At 39.6% G+C, this 21,920-nt stretch overlaps 1 protein-coding gene across 1 annotated transcript in view; it reads left to right on the top strand.

Annotated features, from left to right (window-relative positions):
- Positions 1-21,920, top strand: part of EMILIN2 (elastin microfibril interfacer 2) — a 36,783-nt gene that overhangs the window by 2,096 nt on the left and 12,767 nt on the right. The window contains exons 3-5 of the mRNA XM_041477653.1: positions 11,976-12,151; positions 13,865-15,799; positions 21,350-21,673. Coding sequence (XP_041333587.1) covers positions 11,976-12,151; positions 13,865-15,799; positions 21,350-21,673 — 2,435 coding nt within the window. The remainder of the gene's footprint in view (positions 1-11,975; positions 12,152-13,864; positions 15,800-21,349; positions 21,674-21,920) is intronic.

Here is a 21,920-nt window from a genome sequence, read left to right as displayed (position 1 = left end):
GTTTGACTTTTTTTGGTGAATATCACTGTTAGTTTCTTCATAATCATAATGGCAACTGCAAAACAATTCCTTCTTCTTAACATAAAATATTCCTTATTATTACCATAAAATATTTTTCTTCTGTCACAGCACCAGCTGATTAACACCAAGAGAAGGTGAAATATTGATATCTTGAAATTTTATTGTGTTCAAAACTGTTATAGGTTGTCATTTTATTTTTGTATCTGTTGCATATGCACTCTCTTAGTGGCAGAGTAAGAAAGGTGCTAATCCAAAAAGCTTGAAATACCTGCCTCAAATCCTGTAAACCCCTAACTTTATTCCTGTGAAAAATATTGTTCAATTCGGAAGGAGTAGCAGTCTGAATAACAAAATGTGTTTATATATGTTTGCTAGCTAATGTTCACAAAAATAGGAAAGAGCTATAAAACAACAAAGAAATGACTGTGAGAAATTTCCACTTTGTGGAAATTATTCTCTTTTTTTCTCCTTTATACACTTGAACAGAGAACTTAAAATGAGCTAAATAGCAGATATTCATGGGAATAAAGTACAGTCCCTGTGTAGTCTCCTCTTGATACTCATGGTTTATCTAAGAGCTCATTCAGCTGCAGACAGTGGGAACAGTGAAATCCAAACCAAACAAAGAATTCCTTAACTGTATAATGGATGTGTGTGTTTTATTAGTACTTAAGTACTGTTAGGTCTATTTTTTAATCTACTGTTGGTTTATATTAGTTTAAGACTATATTTAAAGAGCCCATCTAGGTTATGCATAACAATTACTTAGATTGCAGTGTATGGGGGAGCATTTCACTGCCTCAAACTTGCAGTGTACTCCTGAATTCCATGTGTTATTTACAGACAAGAGAGTGTGTGTTGCAGATATGGATTATAGTCAGCCCTGATTTGTCTTTGCATTGTTTTATTTTTTTTTAATAGAGAGCTCTGGTGATTAAGCCTAAAATCATATGCATGCATGAACCCATTTTATCTACCCTTTCAGCCCATTAAAATATAATTTGTCTGAAGACAAAAAACCCTAAAGCCCCTTGTTGGAATGACTACACCTCCATGATTGTTAACTGTAAATTCACTTTGGCTGCAGGGTGTATTTTCTGAAAGGTTAAGTTGAAATTCAGGAAATTATTACACTTCATTGTTTAACTGTTTTATAGGTACTTGGGCTCAATAGTGCATTTCCTTGCTGAAAAGTTGGTGAATACTTTGGCTGATTAAGGTGTCAGGGATGAATGTGAGTTGAAGTGTGGCTGCTTAAGAGATAGGAAGAGAGAGAGTAGAAAGAAAGAGCAGAAATGCCCTTTGAAGTATGTTCCCTTTGAAGTGTGAGAGGCTCCTGATTTATTTTTCTTAAAACTATGACTAGCAAAGGAAGGACAAACTTTGTTATTAGTGGGTCACTGGGCTGAAAGGTACAAAAATATTAGTGTTTATACTCACTAGAAGAATCTTGGATGTTTTGAAATTTAATATTGCCTCATAAATAATTTACCCCTCACCACTTCTTTTGTCATTAATTTCCATTTCTAGCTTTCTTATGAATGTTGTGGTAACTTAATTAGCAATAACAGCAATTTGTAACTAGTAGCATTTTCTATTTCTAAAAGAAACAACATGTTGCCTTTCTGGTTAGATCCTGCACACTCTTTAGGGCTGTGACTTGTTTGGGACATCCTCTGGTCACTATAGCCCATTCAGGGTAGGATGCTGTCATAGCAGCTGTTTGTTTTGCCCCTTCTTCTGTGGAGTGTGTGGGTACACCTGGCTGTACCAGAGGTGCACCAGTTTATGGCCCAGCGCTTTTGGGAAAAGCTGCTTTCAGTAGTAAGGTTTTGATTTTGAAGTCTGAAGTGAATTGAAGTGGCTGAATGTTTTCTGGGTTTATGTCTTTGCTACAGAACTGCAAACAGAACTTCCCCCTGTGAGGTCATAAATTAAAAAAAAAAAAAAAATAGCTTGGTAAGAACCGCTGGAGGTCATGCAATCCCCTCGTAGCCCCCAGCTAACACCAGAACCAGCTTCAAACTTAGAAAAGGTTGCTCAGGGACTTGAAGAAAGGATGTTTTATCAGATCTCCTAATTCACGTACCAGCCCCCATTAATTATGCTCAAGTGAGTAAAGATATTTGTGTGCTCAGGTCAGGTCATCTGTCTTTAGCTTGTGAGGAGTGACTTTCATTATTTAGTGTAAGCTTCTCATCTTAACATTAATGATACATGTATACTAAGCAAGCCCATTATTTCATTTAGAAAATGACCCAGAAAATGATGAATGAAGCAATAGGTAAATTAGCCAGCCTCTCTGAATCTCTCACTGAGCAATATTTTCCAACTTCTTGTCATTTTATACTTTCAAATGATCATAAATAAGCCCAGTGCCAAACTAATCATGATTTTATTCATGGCCCAGAATATTCAAAGCACCAGATTGAAATGACTTTTGAGAATGTTACTAAAAGTTTTCTGCATTCATAAACATCAGAACAAATTACTACTTACAAGGAAAACACGACTTTTAATAAGCAGTATTCTGCATTTATTTACAATATATTACTGGGTAAAAGTGGAAATTTTATGGCTGAAAACCATCACGTGAGACATGCAGTTCAAATGAATGGCTTCATCCATCTGGCAGCCCCAGAATGACCTGGGTGGAGCACATCAGCCCCAGTCTAGGAATATATAGGAAATCCCCATGTAGTTTTCAACCTTCTACCAGTCCCAATGTAGTTTTCTCTGAGACTGTTCTACTGCTAGAAATCAAGCATGCAGATCAGTGTTGGAGTGCTCAGCACCAGGCAGGAGCAAACCTCAGATATGCAAGTCAGCACAAACTGAGCCTGTGCTTGCCACTGGCTTCCAGCAATACATATCTCATTAAAAAAAACTTTCTGGATGCACAAAAACCTTGAAGGGAAAGCGAGAGCTGTTTAATGTTTCCCCTCCAAGTATCTATAAAGGTCTTCAGGACTTTCTTTCCAACTTTGTGTATTTTGTACGGAGCAGAATTTCTTTGTACAGGCTCCAGCTAGCTGACTACATAGGGAGGTTAGCCTAGGGGCTTGTGCATTGAAAACAGTAAGGAAACTTAAAAAACTTTAGTCTCCTGGAGTGCTTGTTTGAAAATCTTTGAGATCCTGCTGGGTGTGGTAAGTTTTCCTGGCTGTCTACCCAAGCCTGAAATTGTGCATCTCTGTCTCTGCACAATGAATGCAGCAGAGTCTTTCTCCTCTGTGAACTGGACAGAGAATTTTCATTTCACACATCATTTAAGTTTGTTGCAATAATGTAAAAAAAAAAAAAAAAAAAAAAAAAAAAAAAAGTCCCATGCTGCTCCTCACTTCACATTAATGTGATAACTCAATGTTTCATGCTTTTCTGGTTTGAGAAATGTGTGACCTGGAGGTCTGGGGCCTCTTCTGTTAAGCACCAAACTGTTGCCAAGGCAATAAATTTTTATTTGCAGGGAGCTGCTGAGCCATTTAGGTGTATTTAATCATAAATCACCTAAATAATCAAGGAACATTTTGTACCATTACACAGTGGGCGGTGCCAGTTTTACACTTTGGGGATATTATGACTCCCATCTGACTTCATTTTTGCATTCACATCTCATCTTTCCTTTCCCTTCTGGCTCACTTTTAACTTGGTGTCTTGAAAAGTAACAGCTCTCAAAACAATGCTCCGTTTTATTCTCAAAGTTGGGGTCCCACTTAATCCCACAGGTTAGCTCTTGTCTTCCTGAAAGTATTGGTTATTTGTTTCATCTGGGTATATTTTCAAATAATCTCTCGGCAACAGCTCTTTCTAGAGCATTCTAGAAAACACTTTATTTCATGGGCAGAGAAGCAGAAGAGATGCTATTGGAGCTCAGTTTTTCAGGCAGCTTTATCAGCAGCAGTGCTGTGCATCCTCACTTCATCTCTCCACTGGTGTAAGGTGAGAAACTTGGTCCCTGCTGCTGGGAGAGGCAGGTGATGATGTAAACATATAACCTGTTGCAGAGTTGTTCCTGTTCCATCCCTGAGCACATCACATTGCCGCTCTACAAAACTTCCCTGAAATCCTTTTGAAAGGGTTGTATTTTCAGAGTTCTTCTATCCCATTCTATTTCAGTGGGCTTTTAATAGCTTACTGTTGGTCTGTTACCATGTATTTGACTGGCATTTCAACATTGTAAATCCCAAGACTGAAGCTGTGCTTTGAGCTTTGCCACAGGCTGTCTCTGGCTCTGAGCTCCTGAAATGCATCCTATGTCCTTGTTTTGCTGCTCATAAGAGGAGAATGCCTACCTAGTGATAATTTGTGAACATTAAGAGGATTAACATTTTAAACTTCTGTGCATTTCCTACTGGGCTTTAGTGGTCAGCTTTTTGAAAATAAAATCCTTGGCAGCCAAGAGAGAGTTAGACAGATAGGTAGGTATTTCTGTATGTGAATGTGAAGATATATGTACAACAAGAAGAAATTACTAGATGAGACATGAGGACATATTTCAGAATGTGCAGTGCCTTGGTTCTTTCTTCCCACAAAAAACCATTTATCTCCCAAGAGAGAAAGTTGTAGTTTGAACCTCATCTTTTTTTGATGGAAGAGTTCCAGCTGAGTGGCATAAAATCCACTATATAAGTAGTGAACAATGGCACTTTTGGAGACTTTGAAATGAAACCATCTGGCGTTGCCTGAGAATAGTTGAATGTTTTTGTCTTCTTCCAGTTCCTGTAATCTTCTGTCCTTCTTACTGAAGAAAACACGAACTCTGCAGTAAAATTCAGCCAGATTCTCTCAGATGCATTGAAACAGTGTTCAGTGTTGAAGACAACAAAGTACCAGAGACCAGGCTGTTGTGAGCTGTCTGGACAGCACGGCTGGCTGCTCCTTCCCTGGTACCACTAGATGAGATGATAGTTTTATTTAGGGATAGACAAATACAACTTTTTCCTTCCTTGTATGAAGGAGTAATACAATCATCTGCGCCAGGTCTCTGCCCACTTAGCAATTCCTTCCAGATGGAAGGCCATCTTCTCCCTCCATGCTTTCCAGGTAGCGTGAAGCCACCAAGTAAAAATAACCAATGGAAAAAAGTACTGAGTCTCTAAATGCTCATTCCTATTTTATGAAACATTCAGTAAAATTACAGTGCCTTCATAGTCAGATACTAAACTACTCTTTGCAGTGACCTGGATGGGTGATTTCTTGGGTGTGTACACAGCAGGTAATTGTGTTCCTGTGGATGCAGAGTGCTTTGATTCGTTCCCTTGCTTTTCTTTAGTTTCTTCCCTGTTAATCCTCTCAGCCAGTAGCATTTTTTTGCTCAGGATTTAGCTCAGAACAGATCTGGTACGAATGTTGGCCATGCAGTACATGACTGCAAAATTTATTAAGAACTCCCTTGTGGGCCTGTGCAAGCCTGGAGAAGCTGAATCTCCATGGTCATATGCACCAATGATGCTTTTCATAACTTAATATTTTCCACAGGAGTGCCTCAAAACTTTGTTTCTCCCAATACAAAACATTTAAAACTCTCTTCTTGCTTTTCATTATATATATTTTATTTTGATTATTATGTTATCCAAAGGCCTTTGAGGAACTTCAGTCTAGATGGCTGTGAGTGGGCCAGGCGCTGGACTAGTGTCTAAGGTCAGTGGCATTTTTCTCAAGAAAATGTAATTGCCCAGACCCCAGTACCTGTAAAGACATTTACTGACCTACTTTATATAAATCCTGGAAAGAAAAAATGCCAGGCAAAGGAAAAATAGCAGTGTAAAGATAAGACTTGCTTAAGTCCATCTGTAAGAAGCCGCTTAGTGTCTCTAATGCCAGATTGAAATAGAAAATTATTTTGGGGTGCAATAGGATTCTTTTTAAATAGACTTTTGCTGTATTGTGTAATTGGGATTTATTACAGCCTGGATGGCTTGCTGTCACTCAACTGCTGTAACTTAGACTTCTGTAGGTTTATCTATTTGCATCAAAACATCTTTTTGCTGTTTGCTATAAATGCCTTAGGATAAATTCTTAGGAGAGACACATTTTTCTCAAATTAAGCTCACCTGTGGGCTGAAACACAAGCTAACTGCTGGTGCTGCTGCATAATGACAAGGTAATCAAAGAACAAAAAACAAAGGTGGGATTTGATTCACCCTGACCCAAACTGTCTGCCCTGGATGCAGAGGGGTGAATCTGAGCGTGGGAGCTGAGACATGCAGTGATGGTGACACAGGTGCAAGTCAGTGGTGTCCAGCACACTCTGTAGGTAATAGGATGTAAATGATGACTTTAGGGTGAGATGCAGCCCTGTTTTGACTCTTCAGGCTGTGTGGACTACTGCTGTTGGCCTTCATGGAAATACAGACAACTAAAACCTGTCCTTACCTGCACATGAGGCACCTGAAATCCAGGTGAGTGCTGAAACTCACCGTGACAGACAGCTGCTAAAATCTACAAAGATTGTGGTGCAACTAGGATGTCTGCCACCATTTGTAGGGAATACAAATAAGCTTTCACGTTTGGGAAGAAGGAAACATGGGATCAGCTGGTTCTATTTCAGTGTTTGAATAGTATAAACAGCCAATAAAGTATATTTTCAGCAGAAGTATTTTCAGCCTACAAAATAAAAAATGTTTGGTTAAAATATGATTGCATTTAATTGCATCTTCTAGGTAGTGTTTTTGGGTGGTGTCTATATGCCATTTCTGTGCTCCCATTGCAATATATTGGAGATTTGGATGACTGGAACTATATCACTGTAGTATGGCTGTAAAAATATAACTACCAGACAATGCAACTTACAAAGAATGTGTCTACATGCAATAAAAGTGTTAAATAGTGTAGATTTGATATCTTCTATTTTATAAAGAAAGAAATTTGCAGGCTGCTGAAGTCATGGGACTTGTTCCAATGGCTACAGAATTTTGGACCAACCTTGAAGCTTTGTGCTCAGAGTAAACATTTTGTATGCTGCTTATGTAGAAACATGCTGATTCTGTGGTCCCTTCCTCGCAGTGAGGATGTGGTGGCACTTATCTCATTGCATTTCCCAAAAGGTTGAATGTTAATATCCAGTTACAGAGCTGTGCCATATGTTTTCCCACCAATTTCGTCCAAATGTTTCTGATTTGTTTTATCGCTATTAGGTGACATTCCAAATATCAGTGTTAACTGTTTCCTTCTGTGGTTTAGCACTGTGAGAATACTATAGCTGATTCCCAGTGACAATGTCCAGCATTTGCAGCAAACATGAATTTTTAATTAAGCATTTTCCTATGGAAGTACTTCTCTCTCAAAGAAGAGAAATATTTGAGTGCTATTGTCACCCTGTATGTCTTCATTTCAGCTGTGAAACACTTAAGATAATAAAAGTGGAGGTTTGTATTAGTGTTCTGGGTGTGTTTTCTCATTTGATCAGCATGTTGAGTTCATGGTGAAGGTAGTAGGCGTGGGTAGTTACAAGCCTGTTGTGGAAAAACTCCTAAAAGCCAGCTGTTCTTATGTTCTCTGTTGCAATGAAAGATTAGAGACAGTTGATATTAACCTTTATTCATGCTTTATAAAAGACTGATTGCAGTATTTAGCTCAATTAAGAGATTATGACCATCCTCTTGGACTTGAAATCCACAGGAGAATGGAGTGACTAGGCACAGTAAATGCTGGAGTGTTATGTGCAACTTATAACCACTTAAGAAATTACTATTTTTTAAAATAGTTTTGAAGAATACTTGTAAAAGTAGTTGTGCTAATTAACACTTATTTGAATAGCAGAATTCCAAGTCAACCAGAGGAAGATTTGATGTTTTACTGGTTTTGAATTGCGTTGCAGCATATAAAGGCATAAAAGTGGAGCCTCAGTTTTTAAGATACTTAGGAAACTTTTGGGGACCCTTTTGACAAAATTGCCTCACTAGAGAACTCTGTAAAAATTCACACCTGCCAGATAAACCATGTGAATCTTGATATTACTTTCCAACCATGTATCTTTATCCAGCTTTATAGAGAAGGAACATTTTGTCTGTCTGGCTGCCCTGAGTGTATTTTGTGTGTTTTGTATGTTTGTGATTGTGAATTTTAAATTTGCTGTGACTGTGAGTGAGTAATTGGATTCAGAATACTGCAGATTTAAATAAAGTCATGTCTAATTTCCATATTTTGATACTTCCCAGTCTTGTGTCTTTCACATGCATAGAATCACAAATTAGGGATGCAGTTCCTAGGAGAAACTTATGGTTTGTTTTATTAGAATTGTCACCAACAACATAACTGTGTTCAGTGCTGTTGGATGTTATATCCTAGCAAAATCCTGAAAGTCTCCAGCTCCTCCACTGAAATTCACTGAGTGAGTGAAGTTGTGACTTAAAAAAGCATCTTGTAGGATTGAGAACCTCCCTGGGGCTGGATGCAGGTTGGTGGCTGTCATTTGTCAGTGCAGCTGGACAGTGCTGTCACAGTGACACTGTTCCTTGCAACTTGCACAGCACTTGTGCTTGAAGAATGTCATTGGCAGAAAAGCTGTGGCAGTGGAACTTTGATTTTTAAGCAATTTTTATGTGACTGTATTCAAATTAGAGAAGTTCTAGTGTAAGTTCCTGTTTCCTAGCCTTACATGTCTAGTATTCCTGGAGGAAATGGGAGTAGCTGTGTGATTCATTCAGCTGGATTGGCAGAATAGAGAAGTAGTTTTTAGTAAGTAAATCCCAGTTGAATTTTTAAGCCATCCATGAGTATAGCTGTCTTCTTACCACAGTTCAAAGTGTGAATATGAAAGCTGTTCTAGATCCAGATTTTGAAATGTTCTAATTCTAGCTTATTTTGGCTCTAGGACAACTGTGATTTAGGATTCAGGTTAATCTGTATTTGATGGACCATATCTCAAAAAAAAAAAAAAACAGTTCCACTTTGTGTTGTTTCAAACCTGAAAGAATTTTTTAGAAGTGGACTGTTTTTCAAATATTTATTTTTATTAAATCCTATTTAAGCATTTTATGCCTATTAGGATCAGGAAACTATAAAACAAAGAAGAGTGAGAATGTCAAACATGCCTGTTTTTTTTTATTTTTAAGATGGAGTTTGGAAAAGCTTTTAATTTTCGTCATTGGAAAAATATTAAGCTTGATTTCTTTTTATTTGTTTATAATATTCTTTTGTATTTTGATGTTTCTTATTATTTTTCTGACTGTTGAAGCCATCTGAAAGTGGCTATATTGATGACTATGACTACAGAGAATATGTTAAAAGAGAAAATTGTCAGAAATGTGATGGAAAATCCTCACTGTGTAATTTGAGCAAAGAAAAGCACAATTTGCGCTTAAGTAATCCTTACTCATTTTATAAAATTAGTTTCAGCTATATTCTTAAAACTTTGTTGGGAAAAAAAGAGAGATTTGGCATTTGAAAATAACCAAAATACTGTATTTTTCAGGAAGGGGTTTGGGCCTGAAAGTAAAAAGAGGAACACACACAAAGTTAGGAGCAGTTAAGTGTTTTATGGAAATCATACAGAATTATGTACAAGCATTTCCGGCATGGGAAAACTGATCTGGAAGTTCAGAGTTTGCATTTCAGTAATGTGGCGGTTGTGAGAGAGGTTGTAATGACTCTCAAAACCACTTCAAAACACTGAAGTATCTAGCTAATCCTGTTTCTCCTGACTCTGGCAGCTAGCTGGAAGGAAAGGATTCAAACCCAAATTATCTGCAAAAGATGTAGTTTAATACTTTAGATAAGGGAGAAAAAAAAGGAAGTTCCTGGGTGGCCGGGATATTGTTCTCCCCAGTGGTGCCCTCTACATTGCACTCTTGTATTTAATTTTTAAAGCACTTTACCACTGGGATTTCTGTACTTTGTAAACAGGATTCAACAGATGTTTAAGTGAAAACTGTAGAAGAAATGACGAGCTGGAGTGAAGTCTACAGCTGTTTCATATATGGTGTTCAGAAGGTATAAAAGGATTGGAAACCTCTGGTTTAAACGCTCCAAGTCAGAGTCTGAAAAGCTGACAGGCACAGCAAACCACTGCAGTTATGAGCAGCTCATGGACAGAGATTCAGCACAGACTGGCCCTGCCTTCCTATGCAGATCCACAGAAGAATGGAATCCAGAGAGGATTATTAGCATAAGCTACTCTTGTCCCAGAAATAGTTGGAAAAAATATGATTGTCTCTAGTGAAAGTAGCTTTTACCCCTTCAATGAGAAGTCGTAGACTAATGCAAAACAAGTAATAATGCAAAACAGCACTGAGTATTTCCCAGGTGCAGAAATTAGAGTATGTTGTGGCAGAATTGGGAAAGATACATTTGGAAAAGAAATTCATAATTAATAGTTAATATTTTAAGCACACCACCACAAGTTGGTTAACCAGCTTACCAAAAAGGGACAGCAAGTGGCTGTCAGATGGGGGACATTATATTAAGATTATGTGTCTGAAATATGCTGAATAAAATTGTTAGAATTATTTCAGCAACTATTTGCACGCATGGCAGGAGAAGCTTTGAAGAGTAACAGTAAGCTAACTCCTACTCTGTGACTTTCAATATGAAATGTTTCACAGCCTGTAAGATTTACTTCTGTCCATTTGGTAGCTGATTACTGATTTTTTTTTTTTTTTTTGACCAGTTAGGAATTTTGGATATTAATAGCATGCCATGTTCAGTGAAATAGGTGACACTTGTGTGATAGCATGGCTGCTTCTCGTGCTGTTCTGTACTGTATATGGTTTCTCTCTGTCCCAGGATACACTCCCTGTGAGCCCAGCCAGGCTATGGCTGAAACCTATTGCAGAGCTCCTGTAGGTTCCTTTGCTGCTGTCCTGCATTTATTCTGCTGGTATTACTGTTTAGGGACACCTCAGCTGTGAAATGAGCCTGCAAACTGTTCTAATCTGAAGTAATCTAAAGGAAAAAAAGATCTGAAAAAGCCTTAGGGAAATTAGTAGCATGATGGTAGTTTAACTGAGAGAAAGGAATTCATGTGAGAAATTGGGATGACTTACTGTTTCTGTGTGTTCCAAAAATACAATTTTGTAGAGCTCAGGTGGCAAATCCCTGTTTTACTTATTTTCCTCATGACTCAATCCAAAATGAGCTGTACCTTAAATTGATTTAGTTTTTATCCAATAGCATAGGCTCTCCTTGTGTTCTGCTGGGATGTCACAGTGTCTGACTGCAGCTGAATATGTGGGATGTCTTTCAAGGGAATCTATGGAAGAAGTCTATGGTTAGAGAAAATTGCACAACCAGAATTAGCTTGTCATTTATTAACTTTTGAGTGGTTAACCAGGGAAGCTCAAGGTTGTATGTGCATAATGGGTGTATAGGTTTTTCTGCCAGACCCTCTTCAACTTAACTGATGAAGTAGGAAAGAGTTGATTTCTTCGTTGTGTAGTGTTTCATCTGATTCCTTCTTTCATGTCCTTGTCTGACTCACACTTTTAGCATTTTGTCCTTCTCTGGAATATCCCTCCCTCTGGAATACCCCTCCCTGCTTTGACTGTGCTGTACGTATGGGTTCTGATGAATGGTTTTAAGCGGAGACTGTGGAAATACAAATGGGGCAAAGCAGGCAGAAGCATTTCTTGATGTTCAGAAGAGCCCTGGTGGGGGGGTTCCGATGAAAAGTTAGAGGGAAAACATTTTGAATTTGTAGTCTAAGACGCTGGTGGTCACAGGTACTGTCAGCAGGGTCTGATGAGTTGCACCTTCACTTGCCATAGCATTTTATCCCTCTACTCATACATGAAAGTCCCTATTCCATGGCTCCCTATCATGACTGTGTTGAGTGGAGGCAGCTTTAAAACCTAGATAGAAACATTTGTTCATTTGATGTTTGAAGGAGAAAATGAATAGTAGCTGTAAGTATTTGATTTTCATTATAAAAAGCCCTGAAACCTGTTTTAATTTTAACTTTAATCTAAATAGCAGCTTAGGTTATGGATTGTTTAAAATGCTTTCTGTTTTGGCAGATACCGAACGAGTTTCAGACCTCGGTACACAGTTGCATATAAGACAGTGACAGAGCTGGAATGGAGGTGTTGTCCTGGCTATAAAGGCGAGGACTGCAGGGAAGGACCTGCAGAAAAGCCAAACACTGCTCGGCGTCCCGCAACACCAGCGAAAGCTGCCGTGAAGAAAGGCACAGGTAACTTTTTGTTTGAATTTTGGGATGCACAGTCAGGTCTGGTTTCTTGTTTTGTCTTCTAAGGATAAGAATCATTATGGTTTCTACTGAACTCAGCTGCTGGCAGGTACAAAAGCCATGTGAAAGACTCTGTGTGGTGGGGAAATAATAGCCAGGCAATAGCAGTCCTGATACAGAGAATTTCCTGAAGAATAACAGAGGAATGGGCTGTAGAACACTGGCTGGAAGTGCCAGCTGGCTACTCGTGGTTCCAGAAAATCTTTGGGTTATGACTGTGGGTTTTGTAAGAATTTACAGGGGATTTTTTTGTGGTTTCTCCAATGTTCAGAAAAAAAAATATTACCAGAACAAAACCCATCCCCCAGATACTAATTTTAATGAGGGTTCATAGCAGTTTCACAGTGTTTTGTTTGAGATTCTAAAGATTTACAGATTCTCATTAGATTACATGCTTTAATAATGAGGAGTAAGGGAATAAGTATGGATAAGCCTCAACTTCTGAAAAAATATTTTAAAGAATGAATGATGTTTGTGTAAGATATTGTCTTCTCTAAGGGCAAGAAGGCATTCTGTTACTGCCATATTATGCCTTTTCTCCATTAAGAAAAAATGATAAACAGATGTTTCCTTCTGAAGGACTTTTTCCAACATAATTGGAGATTAGTGTCACATATAGCACTTAGTCAGATTTCCACATGTGTTTTCTGTGTGGTGGAGTGTATTGAATGACTGAATACATGGTTTCAAACTAGTTCCATAGATTATAAACCTGCTTTAAAAATGAGCTTTTAAAGTATTTTGTTACCTGACCTAAAATATTAATTCCAAAAGATGGTAATAAAACATAGTGACATCTGTATCCTTCCCCTCACTTCTAGACAAAATTAAGAATTACTTTTGACTTTTCCTGCAGTTTATCCTTTCTTGACCTCTGATAATGTTTGTTTTCTGGGTTTTTCTTCTGGATTTTCTGCAGTTGTTACATATTTTGTGTGAAACAGAACATCCAGATTTGTACATGGCTTTGTAAATGAGGTCCTACTAATGACAAGATTCAGATTCGTTAATTGATTAATTGATAGGTAAAAAGTAGATTACAGCTAAAAGTCTTCTCTTTCTGATTTTCCTTCAATGAGGACGAGTTATTTTAATCAAACAGTTTTGAATGTGTAAATTTTACACTTTTATACATGTTTTTATTAACTACTTAAATATATGCCAAATAATTAGGTATTTGTGAAACAAGGGTGATAACTGGAGTGTCTTGCAGAACCCCATGTCATATATAGGATCTATATATGGATCCCAGGTCAGTAAAACACAGAAGCACAAACCCACTTCAGGCACATAAGTGACTGCCACTGAAGTTTTCAGTGGGAATTCAGGTGCAAATTATTGTTATAGGAGATGCAGTGGTTCTAAGGTGATGTGTATGGACCTTAGATCCATTGCTGAACTGGAGGGGTGGTTGCCAGTTTCTTTGTGGCCACTGTATCTTGGCAGGAATCGGTCACCATGCTAAAACTTTTAGTTCTGAAGGTTTTGATAGCGTATTAACTATAAACGACTGGAAATAAGAACAGAAAAGACAACAAGCACTAGGGAGTTTAAACCATTTTTTCATTTTAAAGAAAAGTGAAGTCAACTGCAGCTTATTAAAACAGATACCACTGGGAATATTTACATCCACATTTTGTTATTTCTGGGAAACAGATGCAGAACCAACAGAAGCGCCAGAGCCTCCACCATATGAGAAGAGAATGCAGTTCCTTGAGGACGAATTGTTTAGACTTACACGGTCTGTGATTGAACTCCAGTCCTCTGTGGCAGGTGTGAATGAAAACCTGAAGCTGACTGTACAAGAAGATGCTAGCAAGATGTTGGTCACTTGGCTGAACAACCTTTACGACCGCCCGGAGCCTGACAGTGCTGTTGGTGGTGAAACAGACACTATTCAGCTGCCAGGACTCCTCAGCAATAAAGACCAAAAAGACCCTTTTATTGATTTTGAAATGGAAGATATAAAAGCTGAGCTAGCTGAGGTTAAAGAAGCCTTGAAGATGAGGAATGATGAGCTGGAGGAGCTGAATGGAAAAGTAAAAGGCTATGAAGGACAGTTAAAACAACTGCAGGAGGCAGCACAAGGACCTACAATAACAATGCCCCGTGACAATATATATCAGGACTATATAGACTCAAAATTTGAGTCCCTCAGGCAAGAAATAATGGAAGAATTTGAGAAGAAAATGGCAGATCTGAAGAATTCTTGTGACTATAAACTAGAGGATATTCAGCAGCAGTATGATGACAGTGAAAATAACTGTGCAGGGATAATCAATGTTATAAGAGGAAAAGAGAATGACTTGAGGAAAGAAATAGATACTCTCCGCACTCAGATTCCATCAAATGACTCCAGTTGTTGCAAGAAGGGTGAGGGAAATGACTTTGACCAACAGATGAAAGATTTAGATAAGAAGATTGACAGAATTGTGGAAGCACAGAGGATCTTGAATGTCAGAATAGATAATGAAATCATTCGATTGTCGACTCCAGATCTGGAAGATGTGTTTGGTGAGAGGCTGGAGGAGCTAGATGCAAGGATGAATATCACAGAACGAAATGCTGAAGAACATTGTTTTTATGTTGAGGAGACTCTCCGTGGTGCTATTGCTGCTGAGGTGGATGAACTGAGAGATTTGTTTGACCAAAAGCTGCGGGCGCTGGAGGTCAGGCTAGGCGGGACTATTTTGGAGATTGCCAACACCACGGACCCAGATGGAATGTTTGTTAATCCTGGGCCTATCTTGCCCAGCGATGCAGGATTTGTAAATGAACAGTTTACAGCAGAGATGAATTTCGTGAAGGACAAACTGCTGTCGCTTGAACAGCTCTGTGGGCAGAAATGTCAGTCTGCGCCGCGAGGCTCGCAGGACCTTCAGAAACAGCTAGAAAATTGTAACGACAGGTACAATCACTTGCTTTTGAAAACAGAGAATAATTCTGTCATCCTGCAGTCTCTAAATAGCTCTCTTAATGAGAAACTCAACTCAATTAAGGGTAACGAGCGTGACATCCAGAAAATGCAGAGAGACGTACGTGTATTCCGATACAATCTGAATGCCATTGATAAAGATATGAAGAATCTTCAGGATGGCCTGAGTAGCTGCAGGGAGCAGCTTCTGGGTGTCAATTCGACATGCAGAAAAACACAAAGAGGTGTCTTCCGAAAAATTGATCAAATGCAGAGGACATTTGCAAATCAAAGTGCTCATTCCAATGAGAATTGTTGTGGTGAAGTGAAAGACAGACTAGAACAGTTGAATGACCATATCCTGAATGATCTTAGCAAGTGCAAAGAAAAGACCCAAGGGGTCCAGGAGGGTGTTTCAGATGTTGAGAGCAGAGTCTCACATATTGAAAAAGTCTGTGGCAAGCTGGACTCTGTTTCAGACAGCCTGCAGAATATAAAAGAGGGTCTGAATAAGCACGTGAGCAGCTTATGGAACTGCATCCGTGAAATGAATGGAACTATAGCATCTCATTCCACTGATATTTCTGGCCTCAAAAACTCTGTCCAACAGTTTCATAGTCAGGTTTCCAAAATCACCACAGACATTGAAGGCGTGCTGAAATCTCAGCCTGACACAAGTAAGTTTCTTGCTTATTTTTCTTTTACTTTTTGCTTGTTTGTTTGTTTTTCAACTGGCTTTCCTTTCTGAAACTCTTAGAAAAGAACTAAACAAGGGAGGAAAAACTTATTATTACACAATTCCTACTTTATTTTTGCAATGACTAATTTTGGCTCTTTGCTGCAGAACACCACAGAGTACTTTGAGTGCTTTTAAAAGTATCCTCCAAAAAGAAAAAAAAAAAGTCTTACTTTTTTTATGTTTACTTCAAGCTAGAATAGAGACAGTAGGAAAAGTAGTGTTTTTGAATAGTGATTTTAAAGTGAGTTTTTTGTAATAATTGTCTGTATTATGCCAATTCATTTGATTTGATTTTTTTTGTTTTGTTTTATTTTGTTGTTGAAGATTATTCTGTATTCCTCAAGGAAAATTGAAAAGCAAGTAGAGAAAAATGAATTCAAATGAATTCAAATTTATGATAAGAAAGATATCTTCTAAGTTGTGTTCTTAGCATGAGTTTATGCTTATAATTCAGCACCAACTCTTTGATCTAGAAGTTTCACAAATGAGCTCTGGCATATCTTGGCATGGCAATATAAGACTTTTGCTTCATAGCTCTCCCAGAAGCTTGCTTTCCCACAAGGTCATTGGCAGTACTTGGCACATTCCAACTGGCAATGTTTTAGCACCTCAGCCAGTTCTGTTAACAGTCCAATATGTTGATGCAAATCTTGCAAACCTACCTGCACTTTGCTTAAAGTTTGCATTAGAGCAGCTGAGAGGCTGGGGCACATTCCCTTTGGCTCTGAACGCTGGGAAATGGAAACCTCAGTGTGCTGGTGAACCTTGCCATGAAGGTTTAGAGACCCTGCCAAATGCCACTCAGTTCCCTCTGCAGTTCTTGGCTCCAAATTCCAGCAGTGGGTTGTTTTCCTGAGAGCTGAAGTTTACAGAAGGAAGCTGAGTTCCTGTTTTCCTGTTTCTCTTAGCATGACGCAAAATCATAGGAATTGGAGACTGTTTTGAAACTGCACTCTTCAGTTGGTTGATGCTTCTGGTTTTAATTCTGTGCACGTATGAGATAAATAAGAGGCCAGTTTCTGTGACTGGGTAAAATTAGAAGAGGTGCTGAGGGAAGAGCCTGTGTGCTGTTGCAGCTGATGGTGGCTGGGAGAGATCAGATGTGAGATTCTTGAGTGTTCTTTCTTGAGTGGCCAAGTTGTGCCTCATGAAGGGAAGAATATCCTTCTCACCCCAAGGCAGAGACTTGAAAACCTGCAATAGATGTGTTTCTTTTGTTTAATTGTTTAAAACCAAATGTATAGATAGCAGTACTTGACACAAAAATCCTTCTGAGGTGAGAAGCTTTTGTGTGAAATAAAAAAAAAAAACTCTTAACTTTAAAGGAGGAAGTGGAGTGAAGGAGGACTGTAAACTTCAGATAATTCTTCTGCTATAATTTTGACTTAAATTCAAAAGGGTTAGGACCTTTATCCCTCGATCTTGCAGAAGCATCCCAGTCTCCATTAAAACAGAACACGATGTAACTGTGTAATCCTGCTTCTCATCCATCTTGCCCAAAATTAACTAGCACTAGGGACCAACATTGGAGAAAGGTCCAAGATACATACAAGCAGTAATCTTCTGCTGTTTGAAGCAGGTGTTCAAGCGACCTCATGGCTTACAATGTATTAAAGCATTAAAAAGCCTCTGCACACCTGGGTTTCCATAAAATAATACCTTTTCAGGGCAGACCCCTCCAGACCGCTGGGTGTTAAAAGCCTGTGGAAGGACACTGCTGCTGGGTCTGGGCTGCAGGCACTCTGAGCATCCCTTGCTGCTCTGGGGTGCCTCTGGCCTCTAAAGGATTCGTGAAGCATACGCTGCAGTTCCCTAATGTTTCCAATTACAATAACACTGTCTGGCACAGCAGCCTAAGTAAGTTTTGATGGCAGGAGCTGAAGAAAGATTTTGGCAGAAGAGCCTTTTTTGGAAGTGATTTTGGGAACCATGTTACGTGAGTTGGGGTATAGCTTTAACTATTTTTACATTTGTGATCTGCAGCCTTGTCTGCCATACCAACATTATTTGACAGGAAGACCTGAACTTGGATCAGTGGACAGTTTCTTATGCACAATTTGCCAGCATATCGTAGCATTCAAATGATGTCATTTGACTTCAGAGGGGCCGAAACAGAAACAAGTTGTTACTAATAAAGTTGTTGAGGGCAGTAAGGCAAGGATGTGTTGCAAGAAATAAAACATAAAATCTTACCAAGCAGTGTAAGCCCAGCAAAGTCAAATTACTCTTGCCTTAAAAATATGGCTGTATTATCTTCCATATTTTTTATTCAGGGGTTTCAAATGCCTCAATCCAAACTAACAAGCCAACGTAACAAATGACTGTGCATCAGATATGAACACAGAGATTAGAAATGTGTTTAATTTGTTGTAATTCCTGGTGAAGATAGTGAAATGTCCTGCAGCACACGAGGCAGTGGTGACAGGAGGCAGTGGTCTCCTGTAAGCATTCAGGGAACCATGCATGATGTGCTCTCCAAGGTAAAATGATCCAGCAGCTTTCCATCCACATTAAATGGTGCCTTCTCCTAGCTCCACATCTTGTAGTCTAAGTTGTTCTCATTGCACTCTGTTCCTCTCTGCGGGTATGTTTGTTCTTCACGTGGTATGAAACTGAAAGCCATGCTAAAGTGGTCTCTATTAATGTACTGCCTTTTTTTATATATATCCATGGAGTTTTCCAGGAATCAAAACTGCGGTCTTGCAGCGAGATACTGTGCTGGGAGTGCAGTTTGCTTTGGTTACAGGTATTTGACCTGACCTGCAATTCCTGTGGTAGTTGTCTGTATAGCAGGGTTTTGAAACCAACAGCAAAATGTTGTCTGATGAAGTTGTGGCCTAAGAAACCAAATGTGTGTTTTGCATTACAGCATGGATAAAATGCAACATAAAAATTTTAATGCTGTATTGTGAATAGTTGTACAGTCAATTCCTCTGGGCTCCCTGTGAGCTTGTGCGCAGTGCTGCTTTCTGACAGATTTGTAAAATCCCCTTGGTGTCTGTAACAAAACTCAAGTGAGGTCTTTTGGGCTTCTTGTGAGAGCAGTCACAGGTTCCTTTACTCTCTAGTTAGCTTTATGCACTTCGTTTCTGTGTGTTTTGGGGGCTGAGGAGAGCACCAGAGTATGCTGGTGTGTGATGTGGTAACCACACTGTCACTCACAACAGTGGTGACAAGCAGAGTAGCAAGGATCCTGCTGCTGAGAACAGCGTTGCTGTTCCTCGCTCTGTAATGATCTCAGCTCTGTTCTTGCCTTCCCAGATAGATGGGAAGATGATGGGAATATTGTGGTCATGGCCTGCTCAGCAAAATTCAAGCAGATCTCTACTCACACATACCTGATTGCTTCCACTTGAAGTTTAGGCCAGTGATTCTGGATTTAGTGTTATGGAGATGGGACAATTCTGAATATTGCATTATTCATGTTGCATGCAAGGAAGCAGTTTGCTCAGGACTTGGGATTTTAGCAGTTGATTGTTATTTAAAGGTCTAGAAAAGCAAGCAGAGAAATGTATTCATTTTCCAAAATGACAAGTACATGCATCCCAAGGTGAAGTACTTTGTCAATTTGTTTTTTCAATGAGGTTAACCTGAAGATTTTAGTTGAAGGTCTAAATCAATGCTTCTGTGGACAGAAGTTGTCTTACAAAGCAAATAATTATGTTAAAAAGTCACTTTGATATTTTCAAGTTTTTTGAAATTTTTTAAATTTTTTTTTTAATTTTAAGGCTTAATTTTAAATTTAAAAAAATATTTTTTAAAAATTAAAATAGTTTCAATCTGTATAAAGCAAACATTTCACTGTTTAGGCCTCTGCCTTGTGGACAGAGTTACTGAGTGAGCTTCAGCCCAGCTTTGTGGCGCATTGTCTGCATGAGTTTCAATTCTCCTGATGGTTAAGAGTCAGCCAGCAAAGATCAGGGAGGTTTTTTCCTAGCAACCATATCTAGCAAATGAATGCAGGTGGTGTGAGACTATGACTTCAGACAGCCTCCCAGTACTCCTGGAGGCTTATGTAGGCTTTTAGGGCTTTTATGAGACTGAAAACAAGAACTGAAATTCACAAGGGTAAAGTGCAGCTGTCGAGTAGTCACAAAATAGTGCGTGGGTTGCCAGTGAGGCTGTCTGGACCCCAGCCACGTGCTGGGGACAATACCTGCACAAGTTTGTTGTAAGCTCTTCCCCAAATGTGCAGAGTAAGGCTCTCCTGGGGTCCCCACACACAGCAGAGCCAGGGGAAGCCTCACACCACATCTGCTGCTTGGCACAGCCAGATGGGTTAGCCCTAACCCCTGGTGAATTTGTCTAGGCTGATTTTGGACTGTATTGAATTGAAGTATTTCATTGTGGGCACCACTCAGAGAGGTGGTCTCTGCTGGGGACCTTGGCAAGCATCTCTAGTGTGTGACAAGCTGTATCAGATAAATTTTCAGTGGGATGTTTGCCCATTTCCACAGAAACTCACATCCATCCCCACACATAAGAGACATGTTTTAGTCTCAAAATGCAACCAAAGTAACCTATGCTGATGTTTAATTTAGCATGGAGAAATTCTTCTTCACCTACTTCTTCTTCTGTGTAGAAGCTGTCATTGCATCTGCTAAAATCCACACTTTTGTAAATTTCTGTTCTTAGTGTAAATGTAATTCAGCTTTACACTTGGGAAGGCATTGCATCTAGGACTTCATTTTTATGAATAAACCAGAATTCCTATAAAGGGCTTAGAACATACACAAATGGAACCATGTCAGCTCTGTTCAGCCCTGATGTCATATGGGTTGGCTGCCCCAGTGGAAAAGTTTTTTAATGGTATCTCTTCTATTTAAATAATAAAGAATTTTCTGGTAGATTATATCTTTGAGTTCTGCCTTTATTGTCAGAAAATATTAGTAGTGGAAGTATTAGGGTGTTTAAGTTCGTTGCTTTTTAAAGTAAGGGATAAAAACTCTTAAAAGTCATGTTCATTTACTGATGTTTTTTGCTGTGGTTAACTTTCTTATGATTCTGCTAAAGGGACAGCCTTATGCTAAGAGTAGAGAGTTGAAAGCAAGTGCAGTGGGTATGAGGGGCTGAGAACTGAAGCGAAAGGAGAGAGAGAGATACGGAGAGAGAGAGAGAGAGATACAGAGAGCACTCTGGAATGAAGGTACTGCTGGGAATAAGTGTGATACTCTGCCTATTTGGTGCAGAAAGGCCAAGCTGGTGTAACAATTGAATGAATGTTCATAGGTTATTTGATTGCTGCTTGTCCTGTCTCCAGGCTGTCTTCATTCCTTTCCCTGTGCCACACAGGCTGTAAAGAGTGGAGTCTGTAATACTTCAGGAGTGGAACGGCATTTAGCCAGCACAGTCTTGGGTCTCAGGGAACAGGTGGCCTTCAACTGAGTCCTGTTTTATTTTGTGGTATTTATTACGCAAAACCATGCAAGCTTATGTTCTATTTTAGGCAAATAATTTTGTATTTTTCCTCCCCTTCATCATGTCAAAGGGCGATCAGAAGTAGCACAGCAGCCGAGGCCACCCGTGCAGCCCCAGCCTGGCATATCCCTGCTGCCATCACGGCCCAGGATACAGCCCCCGCGACAGAGGATCCCCCTCCTGCCACCACAGCTGAGACCTCCTCCACGCCCAGCCCTGCCAGGGTCAGCAGTTGTGCCACTATTGCCTGGAACAACCGGCATCATCCTGGAGACTGGGGAGGCAGGACCTCCTGGCACGGTTTTAATGTCTGGGAGAGGGCGTCTTAGGAGTGCGGATGGCCAGGCTGGCCAGAGTACCATGCCCATTGCTGAAGGGTATGCTGGAGCACCAGGTGAGAGAACCAAGCTGGGAGTGCATCGCTCCTGAGCGCAATGGAGTGTCAGGTCTTGCTGGAGAGGTGGCACTGAGATCTGCTGTGCTTTAGCAGCCCCCTTTTGGCCTTTCGTGGACACCCACTGAGGCTGTTGCTGTTGGGAATGGGTTTACAGCAGAGATGATTTGTGAATGGGCCTCTGCAGCCTCCAGCTGGCTGCAGAAGTAGGGGAAACTCATTCAGTGCCAGTTTTGCTGCATTTCCA

Source organism: Pyrgilauda ruficollis, unplaced genomic scaffold (genome assembly GCF_017590135.1).
Source record: "Pyrgilauda ruficollis isolate IOZ18807 unplaced genomic scaffold, ASM1759013v1 scaffold41, whole genome shotgun sequence".
Classification (NCBI taxonomy): domain Eukaryota; kingdom Metazoa; phylum Chordata; class Aves; order Passeriformes; family Passeridae; genus Pyrgilauda; species Pyrgilauda ruficollis.
The sequence above is the reverse complement of the archived record's forward strand: the minus strand, read 5'-3'. Positions and strand labels throughout refer to the sequence as shown.